This window comes from Zalophus californianus, chromosome 14, assembly GCF_009762305.2.
Source record: "Zalophus californianus isolate mZalCal1 chromosome 14, mZalCal1.pri.v2, whole genome shotgun sequence".
Taxonomy (NCBI): Eukaryota; Metazoa; Chordata; class Mammalia; order Carnivora; family Otariidae; genus Zalophus; species Zalophus californianus.
The window spans coordinates 67,877,177-67,897,088 of NC_045608.1; the positions used below are offsets into that span (position 1 = coordinate 67,877,177).

General features: G+C 54.5%; 1 protein-coding gene across 7 annotated transcripts in view; it reads right to left on the reverse strand.

Moving 5' to 3' along the window:
• Positions 1-6,234: 6,234 nt before the first annotated feature.
• ZBTB7C (zinc finger and BTB domain containing 7C) overlaps positions 6,235-19,912 on the reverse strand; it is a 352,094-nt gene continuing 338,416 nt past the window's right edge. For 4 of the 7 annotated variants that reach the window (XM_027576934.2, XM_027576929.2, XM_027576936.2 and 1 more), the window contains 2 exons: positions 15,698-19,264; positions 6,235-8,083 (listed from right to left, as the gene is read on the reverse strand). In XM_027576934.2, the coding sequence (XP_027432735.1) occupies positions 18,613-19,264 (652 nt within the window). In that variant the 3' untranslated portion in view covers positions 6,235-8,083; positions 15,698-18,612. Of the gene's footprint in view, positions 8,089-12,381; positions 12,445-15,514; positions 19,265-19,912 lie in introns of those variants that run through there. The other 3 variants (XM_027576930.2, XM_027576933.2, XM_027576932.2) reach the window with 3 other exon arrangements.

Genomic DNA, 19,912 nt, shown 5'->3' on the forward strand with positions numbered 1-19,912 from the left:
AGGTCACTGCACCCAGGCCCTGGGGGCTGGACCCCGCCAGCTCCCTTGGTGGCTGACACATCCTGCCACCTCCCTTTGGAGAGGCAGAGCCAGCAGGCCCAGCCTGGGAAGGCTGCTCTTCTTGACCTAACCTTTTCCTTTGCTTCACTGTGGGACCTGCCCTGGCCTCCTGGGAGGGGAGGATGGAACCCCAACTTCTTGCTGGACAGCTCTGGTTCCCCGAGGATCTGCAAACAGCCCCAAGCCCTTGCTTGCAGGGCTCCACCTCCAGAGAGCCCAAGCAGCCGTCCCGCTGGGACAGGGGGGTGTGGAAGAATAGGGAGGGAAAAAGCAAGAAATCAAGTCATTACTGTTGATGTAAGAAGCTGCCTGCCATAGTGGATTGGGAGTGACCAGAATCTAGAACTGGTGTTGCTCATCCGAAGGGCTTGCCACTCCTTCTCTGGGGACTCAGTTTCTTCATCTGTAAAATGAGTGTGTTGGCCTAGAACAGAGGGACACTGAGCGGGTTGGTACCTTTCCTCAGATGCTACGCTGGGTTCCCAGTGAGCTTGGGCCTTTAAAGGCCTGCCCCGCCTAACAACTTCTGTGTGCATGAAGGTCGCCAGGAAATGACACAGAGGCCCCTGGAGTGGTGCCCAGATGCCCACGTAGCCTAAACCCTGAGGCTCTAGGGGCCCAGCCCCCGGGACAGCAAGCGTACAGGCCTGCTTCTCGGAAGACCTGGTGTGGACAGAGCGTCCTTGCGGTGCCTGCCCGGGTCCCGGGAAAGAGGAAGAAGGAGACAAAGGGGCTCCGTCTCTTCCGGCCTCCCCTTACAGCCTCCTCGTGATGCGGCAAGATGGAGCAGGGAAAATGTTCGAGGCAGCTAGGGCCTAGTTGGGTCCAGTGCCCGAGGTCATCCACCCCAGAAGGTGGCTTTTGTTATGCTCACTATTGCTACAACTCTGGAAAGAAGGTCTCCTCTGCGGCCACAGTCAGCCCAGCCCGAGCTGGGAGAGTGGAAGCTGAGGGCGTAGAGCAATGAAAGGGTTGTGCACATCCAGTAGCTTGCTGACCGAGATTTCAAAGAACCCCAAGAAGCAGGTGATAATATCCCCAGGTTTTCAGCTGCTGCATGAACCTACCAGGTCAAGCACAGGCCCCTGGGCCAGTCACACCAGGACCCTCTGCCCTACCCCCCCCCTCCATTTAATCCTCAGATGGTGATCAGACTCACAGTGGGCAATGCGAGTGTGCAGGGCACTTCAGTTTATCAACGTGCTTGCCAACATTTAACTCTCATGGCTAATTTCAGCCCCAGCAGAGGCCCCTGAGAGTGCGGTATCTGGACTGATGTCGCTTGTCACATACATCCACCATTACCCCCATTTTTAAGTGACAAAACTGAGATTTGGGGATCACCGAGCTGTGAGTTTTGGGCCTAGCTTTGTCACCCCAATGTCCTGAGACCATGTTGAGGTCCTTTTGACCCACTTCATCAGCTTGATTAAGCCATGATGCCAAAATACAGATTATAGGTGGAAAACAGGGAGAAGCAATCTACAGCCTGGGGGCCAAATCCCTGCTTGTTTTTGTAGATAAAGTTTTATTAGAACACAGCCATGTCTATTTATTTACCGTCTGTGGCTGCTTTTATTACAAGGGCAGAGTTGAGTTGTAGCTGAGACTGTGTGGTCTGCAAAGCCTAAAATATTTACCATCTGGCCCTTTACAGAACAAGTGTGCTCTGTTATAGGATATTTAAATCAAGATGAGTTTCCCCAAGAAAGCAGGTCATCAGGGAAGTTACTTCTTAGGCAAAGGCCGGATGTCCAAGAGTCTGCAGAAATGATGCAAACTACCACAAGCTCTGGTATTTAATCAACTGCTAATGACACCCGGCACCCTGCTGAGGCAGACCAGGAGTGAGACAGGATGGTAATTTTGAGGAACCAACCACCAGAGGAAGAGGGTGGTATTTGAGGCTAGAAGGTGAGGGGTAGGTTTGAGTGAGAGCAGACTCTTAAGCTCCAGCATGGGAAGGAAGCCACCCGGCTGGGCGGGACAGGGCAAAGTGCTCACACAGGGTCTTGTACATGCTGGGTGCTCCATGGAAATGCGGGCTTCGGGTCGCCCTGGGAACCATAACTCAGGCAGAGGGAGCAGGGCTGAGGAAGACAGGGCCTCCGTGGCCAAAGGCTGTGTGAAAAGGAACAAGTGCATATCCCTCCCAACAGATTGCTGGGGCCTCGCTCAGTGTGTGTGTGTGTGTGTGTGTGTGTGTGTGTGTGTGTGTGTGTGTGTGTGTGTGTGTGTGTGTGTGTGTGTGTGTGTGTGTGTGTGTGTGTGTGTGTGTGTGTGTGTGTGTGTGTGTGTGTGTGTGTGTGTGTGTGTGTGTGTGTGTGTGTGTCGCGCGCGCATGCCCCCTAGGCTGAAGTGAATGTCTTGCTGGGGTCCACAGGGCCACCCTGCAGGGGTATTAGTTTCAGGGAAAAGGTGGGTGCTCCTCACAGGAGGTTCTCCGAAGGGGACCTGCTGTCCCCTGCTCCCCGGGGATGTGGCTCATGGAGGAAAGACAACTGGCCCAGAAAGCTGACCAAGAAGCTCTGTCTCTGAAGGTAGAGGGTCAAGATTCAGAAGGATCTGCACCTGTTTCTCTTCCATCGTCCTTGAATTCCGACCCCCTCCCTAGCCTCCAGTCAGGCCTTAGTGGACGGCCCAGCCTGCACTCAGCCAAGCAGGAAGGTTAAGGGAGGCGTCCTATGCCCAATTGTGGGTGGCAGCACCCATGGCCCATCCTCACGAGGGTCTTTTCCTTTTGCCAACTTGGCGGCTCTGGGTTTTGTTTTGGGGAAGGTGGCATTTCCTCCTCCTGAGATGGTGCTGGACAAGGGCAGCCTCTGGGGGCAGGGCATGGCAAGGACCAAGGGACACAAAGTGTGACAGCGTCCCTTGGTCCTTGCCATGCCATGCGTGGTTTAGAGTCTTGGACAGGAGAGGTCCCCCTTGCTCTGGAGATGGTGACGGTGTGGAGGGGTCTCCAGGGTGTGTGCACATGAGCCTTGGGTAGGGGACCCTCTCCCACGTGCTTCTCTGCATCGCTGCTAACTTCAGTGCACATCAGAGGCCTCGGAGGGAGGGGGGTGCGTCTGGGGCCATCACCCTCTCGGCTGGACTCTAGCACGGCTCTGCAGACGCTCCCTAAGTGAACGGAAGCTTCGGTTCCAAGGCAGTGCGCTCTTCCCTCCCTCGGCATCCAACTGTACGGAATCGGCTCTCTACCAGCTGCTCGGCGCTCACACTGGAGCTTCTGGGGCGCGGGGCGATCTTGCCCAGTGGGTGGGGTGTCACAGCCCCTCCTCCCCTCCCTGCTTGCCCCCCTACGAGTGATCTCCAGCGGCCGAGACTAGAACCACAGCTCCTTTCAAGTGGGGCGTGAGCGCTCCCGGCGTCCAGACCCCTCGCTGGGCCGCTGCGCTGCCCCCCGCCCCCCGCCCCTGGGCCCCGCCCCCAGCACGCGCTGCCCCGCCGGCCCCGCCCCCGCCCCCGCCCCGCGCTTTGTTCCCCGCGCGGCACAGCTGCGCGCGGCGGCCACACGGGGGCGCGGCGGGGCTGGCCTGCGGTCCCCATCCCTTCCCTTCTCCCCCGTGCTTCTCCGCCTCAGGCCCAGCCTCCGCCCACCCGGGCTCAGCGCCGAGCGCCCCGGCGCCGCTCGGAGGTTCGGAGGACGCGGGCTGCGGGGGCGCCTTCGCGGTCGTTTCCCGTTCCGAGCCTCCCGGGGTACCCCGCGGGGGAGCCCAGCCTGCTCCGTTCCGCTCCCCAACTCCTGCCTCACCCATCTCCCACCCGTCGTGTAGGCCCCCGACCCCCTGGAGGGCCGTCCTCATCTCTGTGACCCGTGGGGGGTGCTTTCTTCTCCAGGGGAGATTTCTCCCAATCCAACTCTAGCTTGAGAAGAAATACCTACTTTGCTCAGATTAGCTGTCTGTAAACACTTAGATCCCAGTAGGCACTCAATAAATGTCTGTTGAATGGCTAAGCGAAATATGAGGGGCCCTGGTGCATTCATTATCATATTAATTTTTTAGAGCAGTTTTGGGTTCACGGCAAAATTGAGCAGAAATGCAGAGCTCCTGAATAGGCCAATGCCTCCTCCCCCAGCACAGCGTCCCCCACTGTTGTCACCTGAAGCAGAGTGGCTTATCTGTTACAATGGATGAACTTACGCTGACTCATTATCACACAAAGTCCATAGTTTACATTAGACGTCACTCTTGCCCTTGTACAGTCTATGGGATTTCACAGGGATATGAGGACATGTATCCACCACTGTGGTATCCTGGTAGTTTCACTGACCTAAAAATCCTCCGTGCTCCCTAGTCATCTGCCCTCCCCCAGCCCTTGGGAACCACTCTTCTTTTTACTATCTCCATAGTTTTGCCAAATCACACTTAATTTTCACAACCATCCAAGGGATAGGAACTCACCTGGTTTTATCTTTGAAGAAACTGAGGCTCAGGGCTGTTGCCAGAGCCTACTGAGCTTCCTGCCACCAAGGCTCTCTGCGTCTGTGGTCTGGGATACCCTCTTGAGCAATAAAGCCAGGAGTGACTTGACAGCAGAGCCTGAGGGAGCCCATCACCACGGCACGGCCTCAGCCTGGCCAGCAAACAGGCACCCTTTCCCAGGGGACCCCACTCTCCTGTGTGGATGTTACTGCAGCAGGGAGTAGAACAGGTGCGGAGAGCACAGCTTTGCTCTGGAAGGAGGCTGGCAGGACCACCCCTAATGTTAGCAGGCTGGCGGAATAGTACAAAGGGAGGTTCTGGCCAGTGGGCTGCCCCTTCTTTTCCCCATCCTGCGCTCCTACCTCCCCATGAGGGACTGATTCCAGAGCATGTGTGGATACCCAACCTGTAGTCCAAGTTCCATCCCCAGCCTAGAATTGATGCCTCCAGCCTACTCCTCAAACCCAAGCATGCACACATGAGGGGGACCAGACACCCACAGGAAAAGGAAACCGCAGAGGCAGGGTCCCGGGTACCCAGGATATGCTCCAAGTGAGCACATCCCCTTGACCATCTAGTACGCTTACTAGATTTAGCAAATGAACATGTAAGGTACCTGGTTGACTTTGAATTTCAGAGAAACAACAAATAATTATTTTACTAAGAGTGTATCTCAGGTTGCATAGTTAAACTGAAAGATTGTCATTTATGTGAAATTCAAATTTGATTGGGTAGCCTATATTTTATTCACTGACCCTACCTAATGGACTTCTGATCTGTCGGAAGAGACACATCAGCAAACAGGCCCTGGTGTGGCCCTCTGAAAATGAGGCTTGGGGCAGGAGACCCAGTCACCAAAGCGAAGGCTATACTGGCTATAGGGTCCTGAGTTCTGGGGGTGCTGGGGCCAAAGTCCTTGCCAAGGGCTAGCTCCTGGCCAGTGGAAGGCCAGTGTGGTTTGACAATAAATCTTTAACATGAAAGCCTCTGGAATGCACATATGTTGGAGGGAGGGTGGGGAAGGGGCAGATGGTGATGGGAGTGGGGAGGGGGACAGAGAAGCGAGCTTGCCACTATGACCACCATCACCATCCCTCCTAGAAGGCGGGGGAGGGTTGGGGGTATGGGGAGGGAAGTTCCAAGGAGAGTTAGGGAGGAGAGGAAGGGGACATTGACACATCCCTGGACCTGCCGGCATGAAACAGCACTGTAGTGTGGCTCGCTTCCCCGGCCGCACCTCCCTTCTACCCTAGTTAGCATCCTGGGCAGGTGGCGAGGGAAACAGGGCAGACAGCCTACTGAGCAGGGCAGAGGGTGGGCTCCCTGCTGGCATGCTGTTGGCATTTGATGATCTGGGCCTGGGTCCATCAGCAGTGTGGTCTCTTAGGGCAGTGAGAGGAGCTGTCCTTGGGAGAAAACCTGGCTTTAGAGAGGATACATTAGATATGGTGGAGAGGCCAAGGTAAAGATTCTAGAATGAGTTCTGAAAATCTTTTGTGACCGACTGACCGGGCTGTATGAGAAGCTGAGTTGTGGTCTACCTAGGGGAGAGAGAGGCACTGTCCTCAAGGCAGTGTCCTGGACAAGCTCGAGCAGGCGGGGAACACTCCTAGTCCACTCCCCCGCAGGCCGCGACCGTGTCCTCAATTTCTGTACGCCTCAACCTCCTTGCCTGATGAGTGGCGAGAACTGTGGGTTTATCAATCAAATGAAATCACACAGAACAGCAACTTGCCGATGGAAAAGTACTATGTAAGTACAAGTTGGCATTCTTTATTAACAGCGTGCCTATTAAGCCTTTCTTTGGGGCCAGGCCCTGTGTCAATCCGAGAAGAATTGCAAACACTCTCAAGGAGCTCAGTTCTGGTGGGAAGACACGTGACTGGGTAACATGCGTGTGGACAGGGTACCCCAAGGGTGCAACATGGAGTCTGGTCGTGGAGATTTATCTTCAGACAACCCTGGGAGGTAGATACACATACCTACTCACCCTCCCTCAAGTGTTCACCTCAAAGGCACTTTTCCTCACTTTCTACTCCTACCTCAACTCCCCCTCTTTCCCACCCCTCCACAGAAGGGAGGTGGGGGGTAGAGAGAGAAGACAGTCACCTCAGAGAGAACCCACTGTCTGGTGTCTGGACATGCCTGGCCAGGTCCTATTTTGTAGGTAGACATTAACTGGCACGTCTATGGACAGGTAACTATCCAGCATAGAGAATAAAGCAAAAAATAAGAGTGTGAACAGAAAGCAAGCCCAAGAACTTGTTCTGTGTCGCAATTAAGGCAAAGCCCATGAAAAATAAAGCTTTTGGCAGAGATAATTACATATGCGACCTTCAGCACTCCGATGGCAACACGGGCGTGTGTGTATGTGTGCTCGAGAACAGAACGTTCAGCAAGCTCTTCCCCGCAGGAAAGCAGCAAGACGAAGTGATCCCGTGTGCTGGCTTGTTTGCTTGCTAGTGAATGGCAACCCCAGTGGGTTACTTTGGATCAGGAGTGGTGTCATTCCTGACAATATTTACATCACACAGCACTGGCTTATACATCCTGAGCGTTGGGCAACTGCAATCCTGGAAAGAGAGGAGGATGGCCTTTGGTTGGGAAATTAGGCCCCTTTCAAGTGCTCCTTGACACAGAAGCATGGGATCTTGCGGTGTGACAGCAGAAAGACATCCTGGGGCTCATGCCACCCACCCCCTCACTTCTCAGATGATAAAATAGAGATTTAGAGAGTTGAAGTAACTTTCTCAAGGTTGTACAGAGAATCGGTGGCACCAAAAGGCTTGGAAAGCAGCCTCCTATGTTCTAGTAAGCCTATCAGGCCATCCTTAGTGGTGATAAAGAGGGATTGAGAATGGGAAATGATTCAGGAAACTCTCAAAAATCCTGAAATCATAGATAAGTGTCTTTGAAACAGAAAAATCTAAATTAATGGTTGGACCCGGCTGTTAGCATCAGAAGCCATGATGGTGCTGCTTCTTCGTATGAACGGATGAGAGAAATGACAGGGGACCGCTGTCCTCAAGCCAAGTCCACTGACTGCACCTTTCCATGCTCCTGCATTCTGACAACTCTCCCACTTGGGAGACCCCTCCAATGAGTGAGTATTAGGGTGAGCAGAAGCTGAGAGGGCCAGGAACCCCCTTTCCCGTCTCTTGGCAGCTAGAGTGGGAGACCCATGCGGTCGGTCGCCTTGGCTCTTTGGACACTCCTGCCTGGGACTTCACACCTGGAGAGAGTGGTGCCCAGGGGAGGTGACATTCTTGGCGTGGCAGTCTCCCAGGGTGCAGGTGGGGATGCTGATGTCCTGCCTCTTTTGGTTTCTCCCTGTTTTCTGGGGCTGGCTCTCCAATTTCCCAACAGTCCTCTGAGCGACCATATCCTTTCAACAAATTTGTTTTCTGCTTCATTGTTGGTCTTCAGAGGCTTGTAGGCAAGCACCTTGCCGGCTGCACATGAAGGCGAATGAATAGCCTACGCGAGTCCCGGCCTCAGTGCTTCTGTTGGCCTGCTGTTCTGTTCACGCATATCTCACTGTGACGATTAGAGAGGCACTTGTCTTCGATGTCCAAATAAAATAAAGTTGGAAGCTATCCTTACCCCAAGGAGAGAAATGTTAAAGGTCAGCATGTCTCAGTGTCCAGCTGGTCACCCAGTGGAACCTGCAGAAACTTACGTGAGGCCCAAGCCCCTGTCATCTGTCCCCATTCATGAAGCAGCCCACGCTGGGACTCAGGACTCCTCACCCATTGAAGAGACCCACCTGCAGGCTGGGGAGTATTTAGTGCAGCGGCATATGAAGTGAGGGAGGGGCTTAAGCCACCGCCCCTCCTACCGGAGGAGCCAGACCAGGAGCCAGTGGGTGTGTGAGGACGTGGGGCCCAGGATGGCCTGTGACTGGGAGGGATTGAGTGCTTGTGTCCTCCTCAAATTCATATGTTGAAACCCCACCCCCATGGGATGCTATTAGGAGATGCAGCCTTTGGGAGGTAAGTAGGATGTGATGGGGTCATGAGGATGGGTCCTCATGATGGGATTAGTGCTGTTGGAAGAGTCAAAAGGAAGCTTGCTTCCTCCCCCTGCTCTCTGTCCTGTAAAGACACAGCAAGGAGATGGTCGTCGTCTACAGCACGGAAGAACCCTACTGTGCAGGCACCCTGACCTTAGACCTCCAACCCCTAGAACCGTGAGGCACAAGTTCCTGTGGTTGATAAGCCACCCAGTGTGTGACGCTTTGTTACAGAGTTGCTGTTCCTGTCCCCTTAGAGAAGCCTGAGCAGAGGGTAGCATAGGAGGGGTGCAGAGATGGGAGACGGATGGAAGTTTTGCTGTTGGTTTGGGCTGGCCTGTTTACATAATGGAAAATGAGACTTTTCTTTATTTGAATGTGACCAGAAAATGTACAGGATCTTCTCAAAATGTGGAGTCAGGGAAGGGAGACCCAGCAGAGTGGGGTGAAGGGCTGGGGTGAGGGAAGCCCCTTCTTGCTGGCACGCTACTGTGTCTGGCTCCCTCCATAAAATGCAGGTGACTTCACAGGAAGTCCCAGTGCAGACAGACTCCCCCACCCATGCCCCTCCTTCACAGACCTTCTGGGACCACGACGGCTTTCCCTTGGTCTTTCCCCAACACTCGCAGGGCCTGAGTGAGGAGACAAGTAGAGGTCCCCATGTTGTATGTCTAAATATATAAATCAAGGTAACAAATTATTAAATAAACTATGTTCTAGTCTCCTATCTTGAAAAGCATACCTTCAGAAAGACCTAGAAAGCTGGGTTCACTAGATCCTCTGGTTCCTTGAGGTTTGCTATCTGGGATGGCAGACTCGTGTGTCCCACAGGCATGGGGTGGGGGGAAGCTCTGAATGCAGATTTACCAGAGCTGCTGGGCCGTGAGGCGTCAGGAGGAGACCAGCCAGCACCAGGCCACAGCCATGCCCTCTCCCCCACTCCCACCTCCCCCTGCTGCTCCATCCCCAATGCTGAGAGGTCTCACTTGTGAACACTCCAATCTACAGGTCTAAATTCCGTCCATCCTCCCCAACAAACAGCCACCCGGGGCCATCCCTCAGCTTAGGGGTGGGGGTGGGGGACTCCTGCAGCAACCTGCCCTCAGGAAGTCCTGGGGGAGGTCTGCTCCCGCCCTGGAAGCAGGCTTGAAGCTGTTCAGGTGGTGAGTTGAGGGGTCCCAGGCACTCTGAGCATGCGCTGTCCAGAAAGGGCACAGGCTCCTTAGATTCCAGGCTCATAGGGAGCCCAGGGCCTGGGCCTGGTTGCCCCGCCAAAGGGCTGTACTGACAAACCTTCTCATCTTTTCTGGCCCGATTTTTAGGTTCCAATCCTGAAATCATGACTACTTTTCTGGCACGTGGGACAGGCACTGCCACCTCTGCTTGCCTCCCTACCCGGCAGGGTGTGGCGGTCACTGTCAGCCCCAGAGTGGGCTCTGTGGTGCCCGGGTGGTGGGGGGGGAGGGAGACTGGGCTGTCATTGGGCAGCATCTGGAAAGGAGGCCCAGCCACATGTCATCAAGGTTCTGCAGCTGAATGGGTCTCCCTGGCTGTCTTCAAACAGCTTCACATGCCAGGCAAGCCCTGAGAAATTACCAGCTCCACACTCTGATTTGAAAAGAGGACATCCTTGTCGTTTGCTTTTTCCAGCTTTCCTGCGGGAACTGGGAATGGATGATCCCCCATCATCAGATTATCCAAAACAACAACTCAGATAATCATGGAGGTAAGTCATGTGTGCTGACACCCTCCTCCCTCCCTCCCTCTCTCCCTCTCTCCTTCCCTTCTTCCTTTTCCATTGGAGGAAGAAAAGCAAAAAAAAAAAGCAAAAGGAAAACACTAAATAACATAAGGAAGCATAATTATTTTAAATGTTCTTGAGGGAGCAGTAAGGAAAGAAGACAGGAAACTGATGTTGACTGAGCACCTACTAAGTGGCTGGCGGGGCTGGTGTTGCACGAGCCTCCTCCAGCCCCGTGAGAGCCCTCTGAGTACATGTCACCGCGACTCCTTTCTGCTGCGCTGAGCAAGGGTGCTCAGTGACTTGGGGACTCCAGTGTGGACAGAAGCCCCGGGGTCAGTGTGCCAGCGCCCCAGGGCAGAGGCCGGGCTGAATGCAGACTGGGAGGGAGACTTCGGAATCCTTTGCAGCCACTAGCAGTTCCTCTGGAGGAGGAAGGCGGGTAGCTGAGCCCGTTTGCCGGACACTGGCACATTTTGCTCCGTTCTTTCTTGCTAGGCCACCCCCCTCCTCCCCCAACTGCTATCCCTCCCCCACCGCATCCCACAAAGGCCCATCTACATGGGTAATCCCAGCCATTAGGAAATGGAAATGCATTTCTGCATTTCAGAATGCCATTCCTATAGGAATGATGTTGAAATGGCAAAATAAAAAGCCATTTTCATTAAAACACACACTCGGGCTCTGCCCCCGTGCCTCTTAAATCAGAAAAGCCCATTTTGAGGAGGGAGGCTGAGCACGAGGCTGAATGTCAGCACTGGCAGGGGAATGTGGGTTCAAGTTCTGGGTCCCTGTAGGGAGGAAGAGCGGGGACTAGAAGGAGCCAGGCTGGGGAAGCTTGCTATCTGGGATGGCAGACTTGTGTGTCCCACAGGCGTGGGGCGGAGGGGAAGCTCTGAATGCAGATTTACCAGAGCTGCTGGGCCCTGAGGCGTCAGGAGGAGACCAGCCAGCACGAGCTCTGTCTAAACTGCCTTCTGTTCCGGGTGGTCCTTGGCTCATTCTGGGCCTCAGCTTCTGAGGCGAAAGCGTGGGGCGGTGGCCACGAGTCAGCATGTCCTGGCTCTAGCCATGGCTCGGCCAGAGCTTGTGGGCCTGCTGCCTCGTCATCGTTTGGCCACTTTGGACTCATCTGCAGAATACTGCTTGGATAAATGATCTCTTTTGAGGCCACCCCACATTATTGGAACTCTTTTTCTGTTTGGAGAATTCGCATCACGAATCCTTCCTTGTCGAGGTGGAAGCCAGAGGCTGACTTTCGGTGGCAGCCTGCAATGAGGCTGAGGCGCGGGCCATGAGCTCTAGCTGTCGGATGCACCAGCACCAGATGTCAGAGCAAGGTGAGGAAGCCCAGATGTGTGGGGTCTGTTTTTTCTGGGAGGATGGTGGTGGAGAGCAGGCCACAGTGGGGAGCTCCAGTGTCTTGGGCCTGGCATCAGTAGGGGGAGCCGTGGGGTCTCAGCCTAGCAGAGACCTCTGTGGGAGCAATGTGGCACAGGGTGGCTTGGAGTTGTGCCTGGCTTCCTGGCCTCCAGGCCGTGGACTTGGTGCAAATTTGACAGGGGCACCCCTTCCGTACACTTTACTGCCATCTGCTGGAAAATGACTATGGTACACAAATCTAGTGTCTCTTTTAAGAGATATACAGATCTGTCTAGGGTGTGAATAGTGCCTCTTCAAAAGTGGCGGTGTTGTGCAGTACACAACCTGCACAACTGATCTTGGGGGCTAGGCAAGCCTGACTCTTGGGCTCTGGTGGCAATTCTGCAAGAGACCTACTTCCTTTAATAAATGCCTTTTCTACTTAAGCTGCCTGGATACGGGTTCTGGTGTTTGACTAAGAATCTCAACTGATACAGACAGGGATAAGGATATGTGCCTCCTAGGGTCAAAACCCAGTTGACCAGTGGATGTAAGAGTCCTCTGAGAAAACATAAAGCACTTCATGTTACTCAAAGGGTTTGCGCTTAATGTATTAATTTTTAGAGGAGCACGGGAAAGGGTCTGATTCACTCTATCTTCCTTCCTTCTTCCAGAAACCTCTTTGTTTATTCTTTTTCATTTATTGTCAGGGTCAAAGTTCATGGTTAAACAGAGGAATCACAAGGATAAAGATGAGAGAGTGCATTATAAATATTCCGGCAGGAAGGCTTGTGGGGAAAGCGGCCTTGCTAGGTCTTGTCCACGTGCTGCCGTGTCTCCTATTGTTACAAGAAAGGATGACATCAGCCTGTGTATAATTTGTCTGATGAGTCTGTGTGTGTACGTGTGTGCATGCATGTGCGTGTGCGTGTGTGTGTATGTGTGCGCGGGTGCATGTCTGGCTGCAGATCAAGTGATCAGTTTCCAGGCTTTCCAGGATTGTCCAGATTTGAGATGTTTTGTCCTTATTTGTCAGTCCATTTTGGGGCCAGAGTTTTTGGTTTAGACTATGTGGGCTCTGTTCCTCAAGGTCACACAGCCCCTGCCCAGGATGTGGTAAGGAGGGAAAAATGAGCAAAGCCTCCCCAGGGAACCTTCTCCGCATCAATTGCTGGAAATGCATGTTTGACTCAGTTCTCAGTCCTTCATAGCTGAAAGGAGGGAAAGAGGCTATTTGCTGGCTTCCAGCATCTCCCTCTACTCCTGCACCCCTCAGCAGTGTAGGGGAGAGGTGGGGGGGGGTGGGAGGTCCAGACAGACTGGTAACTGCCCCCTGGGGTGATTTCCAGGCTGTCCATTCCAATCAGCCACCCCTGTTGGCTTCTTGAAGCCTGATGTGGCTTTGCTCTGGGGCCCTAACCCTAACCCTTTCCACCCTGAACGAGGAGCAGGGGTCTGCAGAGGCCGGGAGAGGGAGCCTGTGAGTCACGTTCACCCTTGGCGGCTCCTATCATGGTGTGAACAGAGGGGAGGCAAGAGAAGACAGAGTGGCCACATCCTGAAGGGCAGCTGGGGTAGGAAGGGACACCAGGAGAAGTGGGGAGGGTGACACAGGAGGGTGGGGTGTTGGGGAGGAGGCCACTGGATGTAAACATCTTCGATTCCAGTTGTCCCAGGTCCCTGGAGGGGCCTCTGACCCTCTGCATGCAGGTGGCATTTTCCCTCCTATAGGACCTCCTGACCCTCCACTCCTGGAGAGCGACAGACTTTTCTGATAAGGGAGCCTGGGGCCATGAGGCCCTGTTCTTTCTCTTTCCCTTATGAAGCCCGAACTTCATGTGGCTTTCAGAAGGGAAAGTGCACACAGGGGGAACACACAGCTGTGCCTGTTTCTGGAAATGCCCGCCTGTCCACTCCTGCAGTAAGCTGAGGAGGCCCTCAGGGAGGAGGAGGTGGCAAGGTCCCAGGACAAGAGGAATGGGGTCTGGGAAGAGGTCTGCCAGGACGTGGCCTGGGCCTCTGCAGCCTTGCAAGTGGAGACCTTCATTCTATAAGGGCAGGTCCTGGGGGCAGAGAAAGGCCTAAGGTGAGAGGCAGTCCTTAATTCCTGTTGGTTCGATACTCTTCTGTCACATAATCAGGGTCTCAAAATCAGTCAGGGCCTCTTTGACAGAGTCCCGTTTCTCCTGGCCCCAAGTTGCTGTAGGTCACAGGGCAAGGGCTGTGGGTGGGGGGAGGGCAGGTGGCCCTGGGCCACCAAGCTGGGCTTTGTGAACTTGTCCCAGCTCATCTTTTTCACTTGTCACCCCCTCTCCCTGGCACAGTCCTCCTTCCACAGTCACATGAGGATGTTTATTCACCCTTTCACAAATCAGATGGAGAGGACCCAAGGGACAGACCTCCTTCTGTACAGGACGCTTGTGTCTGCCATTCCTGAAAGGTTGTGTTGAACCCTTCCACTGACTGAGAGCTCATTGCCTCACAAGGGACTTTGCTCCTCTTTGGGACAATTGTAGATGTTAGAAGCTACCTTCCTTTGCTCAGACGTCCAGCTACCTCCTGGAATCTCTCTCCTATTGGTTTGAGTTGGCCAGACTTTTGGTAAAATCCTCCCTCTCCCTGACAGAGCTTTAGAAGTTCCAAGATCCGTTCTCATGGATCCCTTAAGCCTTCCTCTCCAGATTAAGATGCACTTGGCTCTCTGTCCTCAATGGCCCCCTTCTCCAACCCTTCCCTCCTCCCCCCACCCCCCCGTGCTTGGAGGGTCCTTTGCTGTCAGCACCCCAACTCCCTTAGCACGTTGGGGCCGGAGGGAGCGGGCCACGCCCGGCAGGGCTCCACGGAATATCCACCTGGCCAGGACGAGCGGAGATTTTACTCACCTGGGTTTAGGAGCCCGAAGGGGTCAAGGCTATATTGGACTCACTCCCTACCTCTCCTCCATGTTTACCTACAGCCTTCAGTGGACAGAGGCTCCCAGACTGAGGACCCAGTGAGCCTAGGATGCCTGAGCTGAGTGAAATCTTGGTGAGTACCTGGCCTCATATTTCTTGCACTGGGCTGTGCTGACCCCCAAAGCCCTCAGCCATGAGCCTGGGCTTCTCAAAGCTGCAGGGTAGCTGGGGAACATTCTGACTTTACTAGAGGATTCTGGGGGTGGGGGGCGGGGAGGAAGACAAGTAACGTAACTGGTAAGTAGTTCAAGATGATATTTTTATATTAAGACAAATGCATATATATTATGTGATAGAATGTAGAGGAACGAATTTTGAAGCCACAACCCGCAACTGCAGAATTTTACACTATGAGAAGGGTGCTTCAGGCAATTTTTTTAGAGTTCAGTCCCCATTCCCCAACTGACTGACCCCCCCCCACTGCTGAAAGGCATTTGGGTGGAAAACTTGGAGGTGAGCAACGGGAGGACCAGAGTAGGGAAGGGAGTAGCCTGAGGACACACTGTGCGGAGGAGTCTGGAAACCCACATCTGTTCTTTCCTCTGTACGGAGAAATGCTGCATTTGGTTTATAAGGATGCTGACCATGGGACACCTGGGTGGCTCAGTCCCTTAAGCGTATGCCTTCGGCTCAGGTCATGATCCCAGGGTCCTGGGATCGAGTCCCGCATCGGGCTCCCTGCTCCGTGGGGAGTCTGTTTCTCCCTCTGCCTGCCGCTACCCCTGCTTGTGCTCTCTGACAAATAAATAAACAAAATCTTTTATTCTAGATTTAGGTCTCTCTCAGAGAGAGACACAGCGAGAGAGGGAACACAAGCAGGGGGAGTGGGAGAGGGAGAAGCACGCTTCCTGCAGAGCAGGGAGCCCGATGCGGGGCTCCATCCCCAGGACCCTGGGATCATGACCTGAGCCGAAGGCAGATGCTTAACGACTGAGCCACCCAGGCGCCCCAATAAATAAAATCTTAAAAAAGGGAAAAAAAGAATGCTGACCATGTCAAGAAAGGGGATTGCAAGCAGAAAAGGGGCTCTGGGGAACCCTGGGTTATCCAGAAAACACAGCTCGAAGAACAGTTTTACGCAGAAAGTCCGCGCTCTGGGTTCTGAGTAGAGTTGACCCCGTTCAACGGCCATGCTTACCTCTTTGAGGATCTCGCGTTCCCTGGGAAAGAGGCTGTGGTGAGAAGGGAAGAGAAGTCCGGCTCCATTGCCAGGAAACGAGAGAAGGCAAGGGCACAGGGAGGCCGCCGTGGATGGCACAGTAGGGAACTCAGAGGCCTGCCGGTGCTAAAAAGGTCAGCAAGCCCGCGACTTCCGCCGGCTCACACACCACAGACTGCGCCTGCGCCTGCGCACGGGCGTGCAGAGGCGCGCGCACGCGCACACGCACAAGTTTGCCCTCAGGCTCGCGGATGCGCCAAAGCTTGTGATCGCCCAGTGCCTCGCGCCTCTGAAAGGTAGGAGACGCTGAGGAGTTCGGCTCTGGCCTCCCCAGCACGGAACCACCCCTGACACCTGAAAGGAGCACTGGAACGAGGAAGTCAGCCTGAACCAGGAAACTGAATAAGCATAGCTCCTCGCCACACTGGCCTTCAAGTGTAGGGGTCAAAGGTTTGTGTTTTAGGCAGAGATGTCTTGGACAGTATGGTACGCCCGTGACACCGGGTCGTCAAATCCTTTTTGCGGTGAACACCTAGCCATTAGCTTGTTGCTGGTCACCTCTCACAGAAGTGCAACTCTCAATAATTCAATCAAGTCAATTCATACTGTTTAATAAATAGGCCAGAAAATTAGCTGAGAGTTTTTCTCGGTGGGGTGGGGCGTGCGACCAAAGTTATGGAAGATTGTCCTTTGAATCACTAAGGCAAACTCTGTTGTGTCATTTTACATAAAGAATTCACATAAAAGGAAAGTTATAAATAGGAAAAAATTCCAAAGTTTTCCCACAGACAGGGAAATGGAAACACCAAAGGAAGAAAAGAAAAGGAAAAACAAAGAAAAACAAAAGAAACAAAACACAAGCACCCCTGCCCCCCACAACCCATTTGCATCAGGTTCTTCTCCATCATACAGTACTCAAGATCTTTGGATATTTTACAATGTACGACTCCACACTGCAGCCGAGAGAAAACAAAAAGAAGTAACGAGTCGTCTGAAAAACTGAGTTTATAAGAAGTCGTTACCTTTACAAAATAAAAACAAAAGCCCCAACACCACTGGATTCCAATTTGTTCATTTTTCCTTGTTTTCTTCTAAAGTTTGGGTCAGCCCCAATCCCTTGGCTGATGGGGGGGAAGCATGGGGATGTCGGTGGATGGGTCCCAGAAGCGAGTGTCAGAAACGGAGCCGGGAATCTAAGAGGCGGCTGCCCAGAAAGATGGCATCTGAAGACAAAAGGGTGTCAGAAGCAGTTCCCTCTGATTGGAATGGCATTTGGGGGAGTGAGGAGTCAGGGTTCTCTTCTGGGAAGCTGCAAGGGGGACAGAGTCTGTGGTCTTCTCTGGCCTTTTTGTTTTTTTGTGTTTGCTCAGGAAGAAGCCAAGGCGATAAGAAGAGCCGAAGTCTCTTGTGTCCACAGCTCCTGGATTGGGGACACAGGCCCTGCGTAATCCGTGCAGATGAACCCTCCCACTGTCGGGGCTGCTGAGAAACAAAGGCCACCTCAGCAAGAGAAGGGGGACAGGGGCAGGAAAGGGGAGAGAAGAACAGGAAGGCGCTGGGCCAGCAAAGCGGTCTTCCTTCTCAGAACTTGCTACAAACTCAGGAACCAGGGAGAGTGTGCGTGCAGCCCTAACTCCCAGAGCCCTTCAAACCCATAATGGAGCCAAGATTCTGTTTCCCACCACCAAGGGAAGTCAAACACCCCAGCTTCCTCCCCGAGGGATGAGGGAGGGTGCTCAAATACAGCAAAGGGGGCAACCCCCGGAGATACCAAAGCCCCTAGAAACCCACAACAAACATCAACCCTGGGTAACCAGGTGCTTTGTCTGTTTCCAGGAATCAGGGTGGAGGGGGGCAGTCATCAGGTGTTAAGAGGTGGCTCCCCTCCCTTCTGTATTGGCCCCAGGGGTCCCAAGAGACTTTGTACAGCCCTGGAGGGGGTGTGTGGAGGTGGGGTAAATGCTTAAAGAGTCATCCCCAGGGCCCTGACACAGTGGCCTGCCTGCCTGAGAGGTGGGGAGTACCTGGAGTTCCCCAAAGCTGCCTGTGGACAAGCCACACCTCAGCTCTTCTCTGTCACCCCTGTCTAGTTTGGCCACATTTCTCACCTGTGCTACTATAGAGGCAGACATGATTAAACCAAATCCGGTAAGACAGATGTTTTCAATAGGACTTTAGGAGTGCAAAGCTCCCACCTTCTCAAGAATTCTTTGTGGTGGGACAGGTGTGTAGATGTGTGTATGTGTGTGGGTGGGTTCGGGAGGGGAAACTAAATTAGCAGCCCCCCTTTGTAGCAGGGTAGAGGACTGACCTGTCCGGGGTTACAGCACAGTGAGGGAAAAATGGGCCCGGATTCCAGGAGCCCTCCCTGCCAATAGGGTATTTCCCATAAGGATCCCAGGATGGCTGGAGACTAGAAAAATGACCCAGCAGAGACGGGTCAGTAGAGACTCTGCCATAGGGCTGCAGCTAGGTGAGGATGTGTGCCCCAAGCCCTACGGGTAGGCCTCAGCCCTGCTCCATCCGGTCTGCCTCTGGCCAAGCTCCCTTCCTCCATCTAGCCCCACACAGCTCCAAAGTGCTCCTGGGCACCCAGGGTGTGGCCTCCTCTGTGGCACAGGCCCCTGTGAGTTTCTGTGTGACAGCCAGAGCGACAGACAGGTGGAGGCCAGGCCCCGGGCTCCAGGCCCCTTTGGGAGGAGATGTCCATCTCAGACACCTTCAAAAGGGAGGCAGGAGGCCATAGGAGGCCTGGGAAATACCACTGTTGCTGATAATATTTTTTCATGTTTCCTTTGTGTTTCAAAGAAAAAGTTCAGACCCACTGGGTGGGGCAGGGGAGGCCTGGTGGGATAGGGGACAGGGCCGCCAGACTGGGGTTGACGAGGGCCAGCCTAGTTGTTGGCTTCAGACATGGAGGCCACGTGGTTGAGGCCGGCGAGCCCCGGGAGGCCCGCCAGGCCCGCGGCCCACGGGTCGGGCAGCGGGAAGTAGGGCCGCGCGGCCGCCACGTTCTCTGCCAGCGCGAAGGCCAACAGGCCCCCCGCGTTCCTCTCGGCCTCCAGCTGCGCGCGCCCGAACAGCTTCATCTGCGTCTCCTCGAACTGCCGCTCGAGCTCCTGCAGGCTCAGCGCGCCCTTGGGCGCCGCCAGGAAGTGCTTGGCGGGGCTGGGGCCCGGGAGGCACACGGCCGCCCCGCCCAGGTGGCCGCCCACCTCGCCCAGCGCGGGCGGCATCACGAAGGCTGCCTTCTCGGGCGCCGGGCCGCCGGGCCCGAAGAGCAGGCTGGCGGCCCTCCAGGCAGCGGGCTTGCGGCCGCGCCGGGGCCGGGCCATGCGGCAGCTCTGGCGTTTGATGTGGCGGTGCAGGTGGTCGGACCGCGTGAAGCTCTTGTAGCAGAACTCGCACTGGTAGGGCCGCACGCCCGTGTGGATGCGCATGTGGTTCTTGAGGTCGTAGTTGTGCACGAACTTGGCGTTGCAGTGGATGCACAGGTAGGGCCGCTCCCCCGTGTGCTTCCGCATGTGGATCTTCAGCTTGTCCTGCCTGCAATGCAGAGCCTGGAGTCAGTCCCCTTACTGAACGCCAGGAGCCACCCTGAAGGCTCTTCCCCCTTACTCCAGAACCTGCTAGAGCTGGCCGCTGCTGTGGTGTCCAAGTCCAGAAAGGGGACCCATGCTGGGATTTCCTTGCACCCCCTGCCTCACTCCAAACAGGTGGGGCTACTCAGGTGGATTAGAGAGCTGGAGAAGGAGCAGTGTCTGGAAAGGCCTCCTTCACTCCCGAAACTCCATTTACTCATTTGCTCAGAATCATGAAGCGCCTCCCTAGCAGAGGCCTGTCTCAGACTGGAAAATGGGCCCCCTGGGGACACTTCTCCCCACAAGTCAGCAGTCTGTCCTTCGGCCCTGCACGGTGTGACAACCTCTGATACCGGGTCGCACCTTAATTTCGTGCCCGCTGTCTCCAGGCAACAGTCCTCCTTCCTGTTGGTCTTGTGCTTTTGCCCAGAGCCCCAGGTCCCGTCCTGGCCCCTGGGCTGTTGAGCTGTCTGTCCTCAGCACTAATCTGGGAGGCTACTGAAGCTGGGCACACCTTGCTCAAGTCTCCTGCACTGTGGTTTCTTATCCCAAGCTGTGGGCTCTCCTCTTTGTCTGCAGAGAATCCCAGGGTTTACAAAAGAGCCAGGTGCGA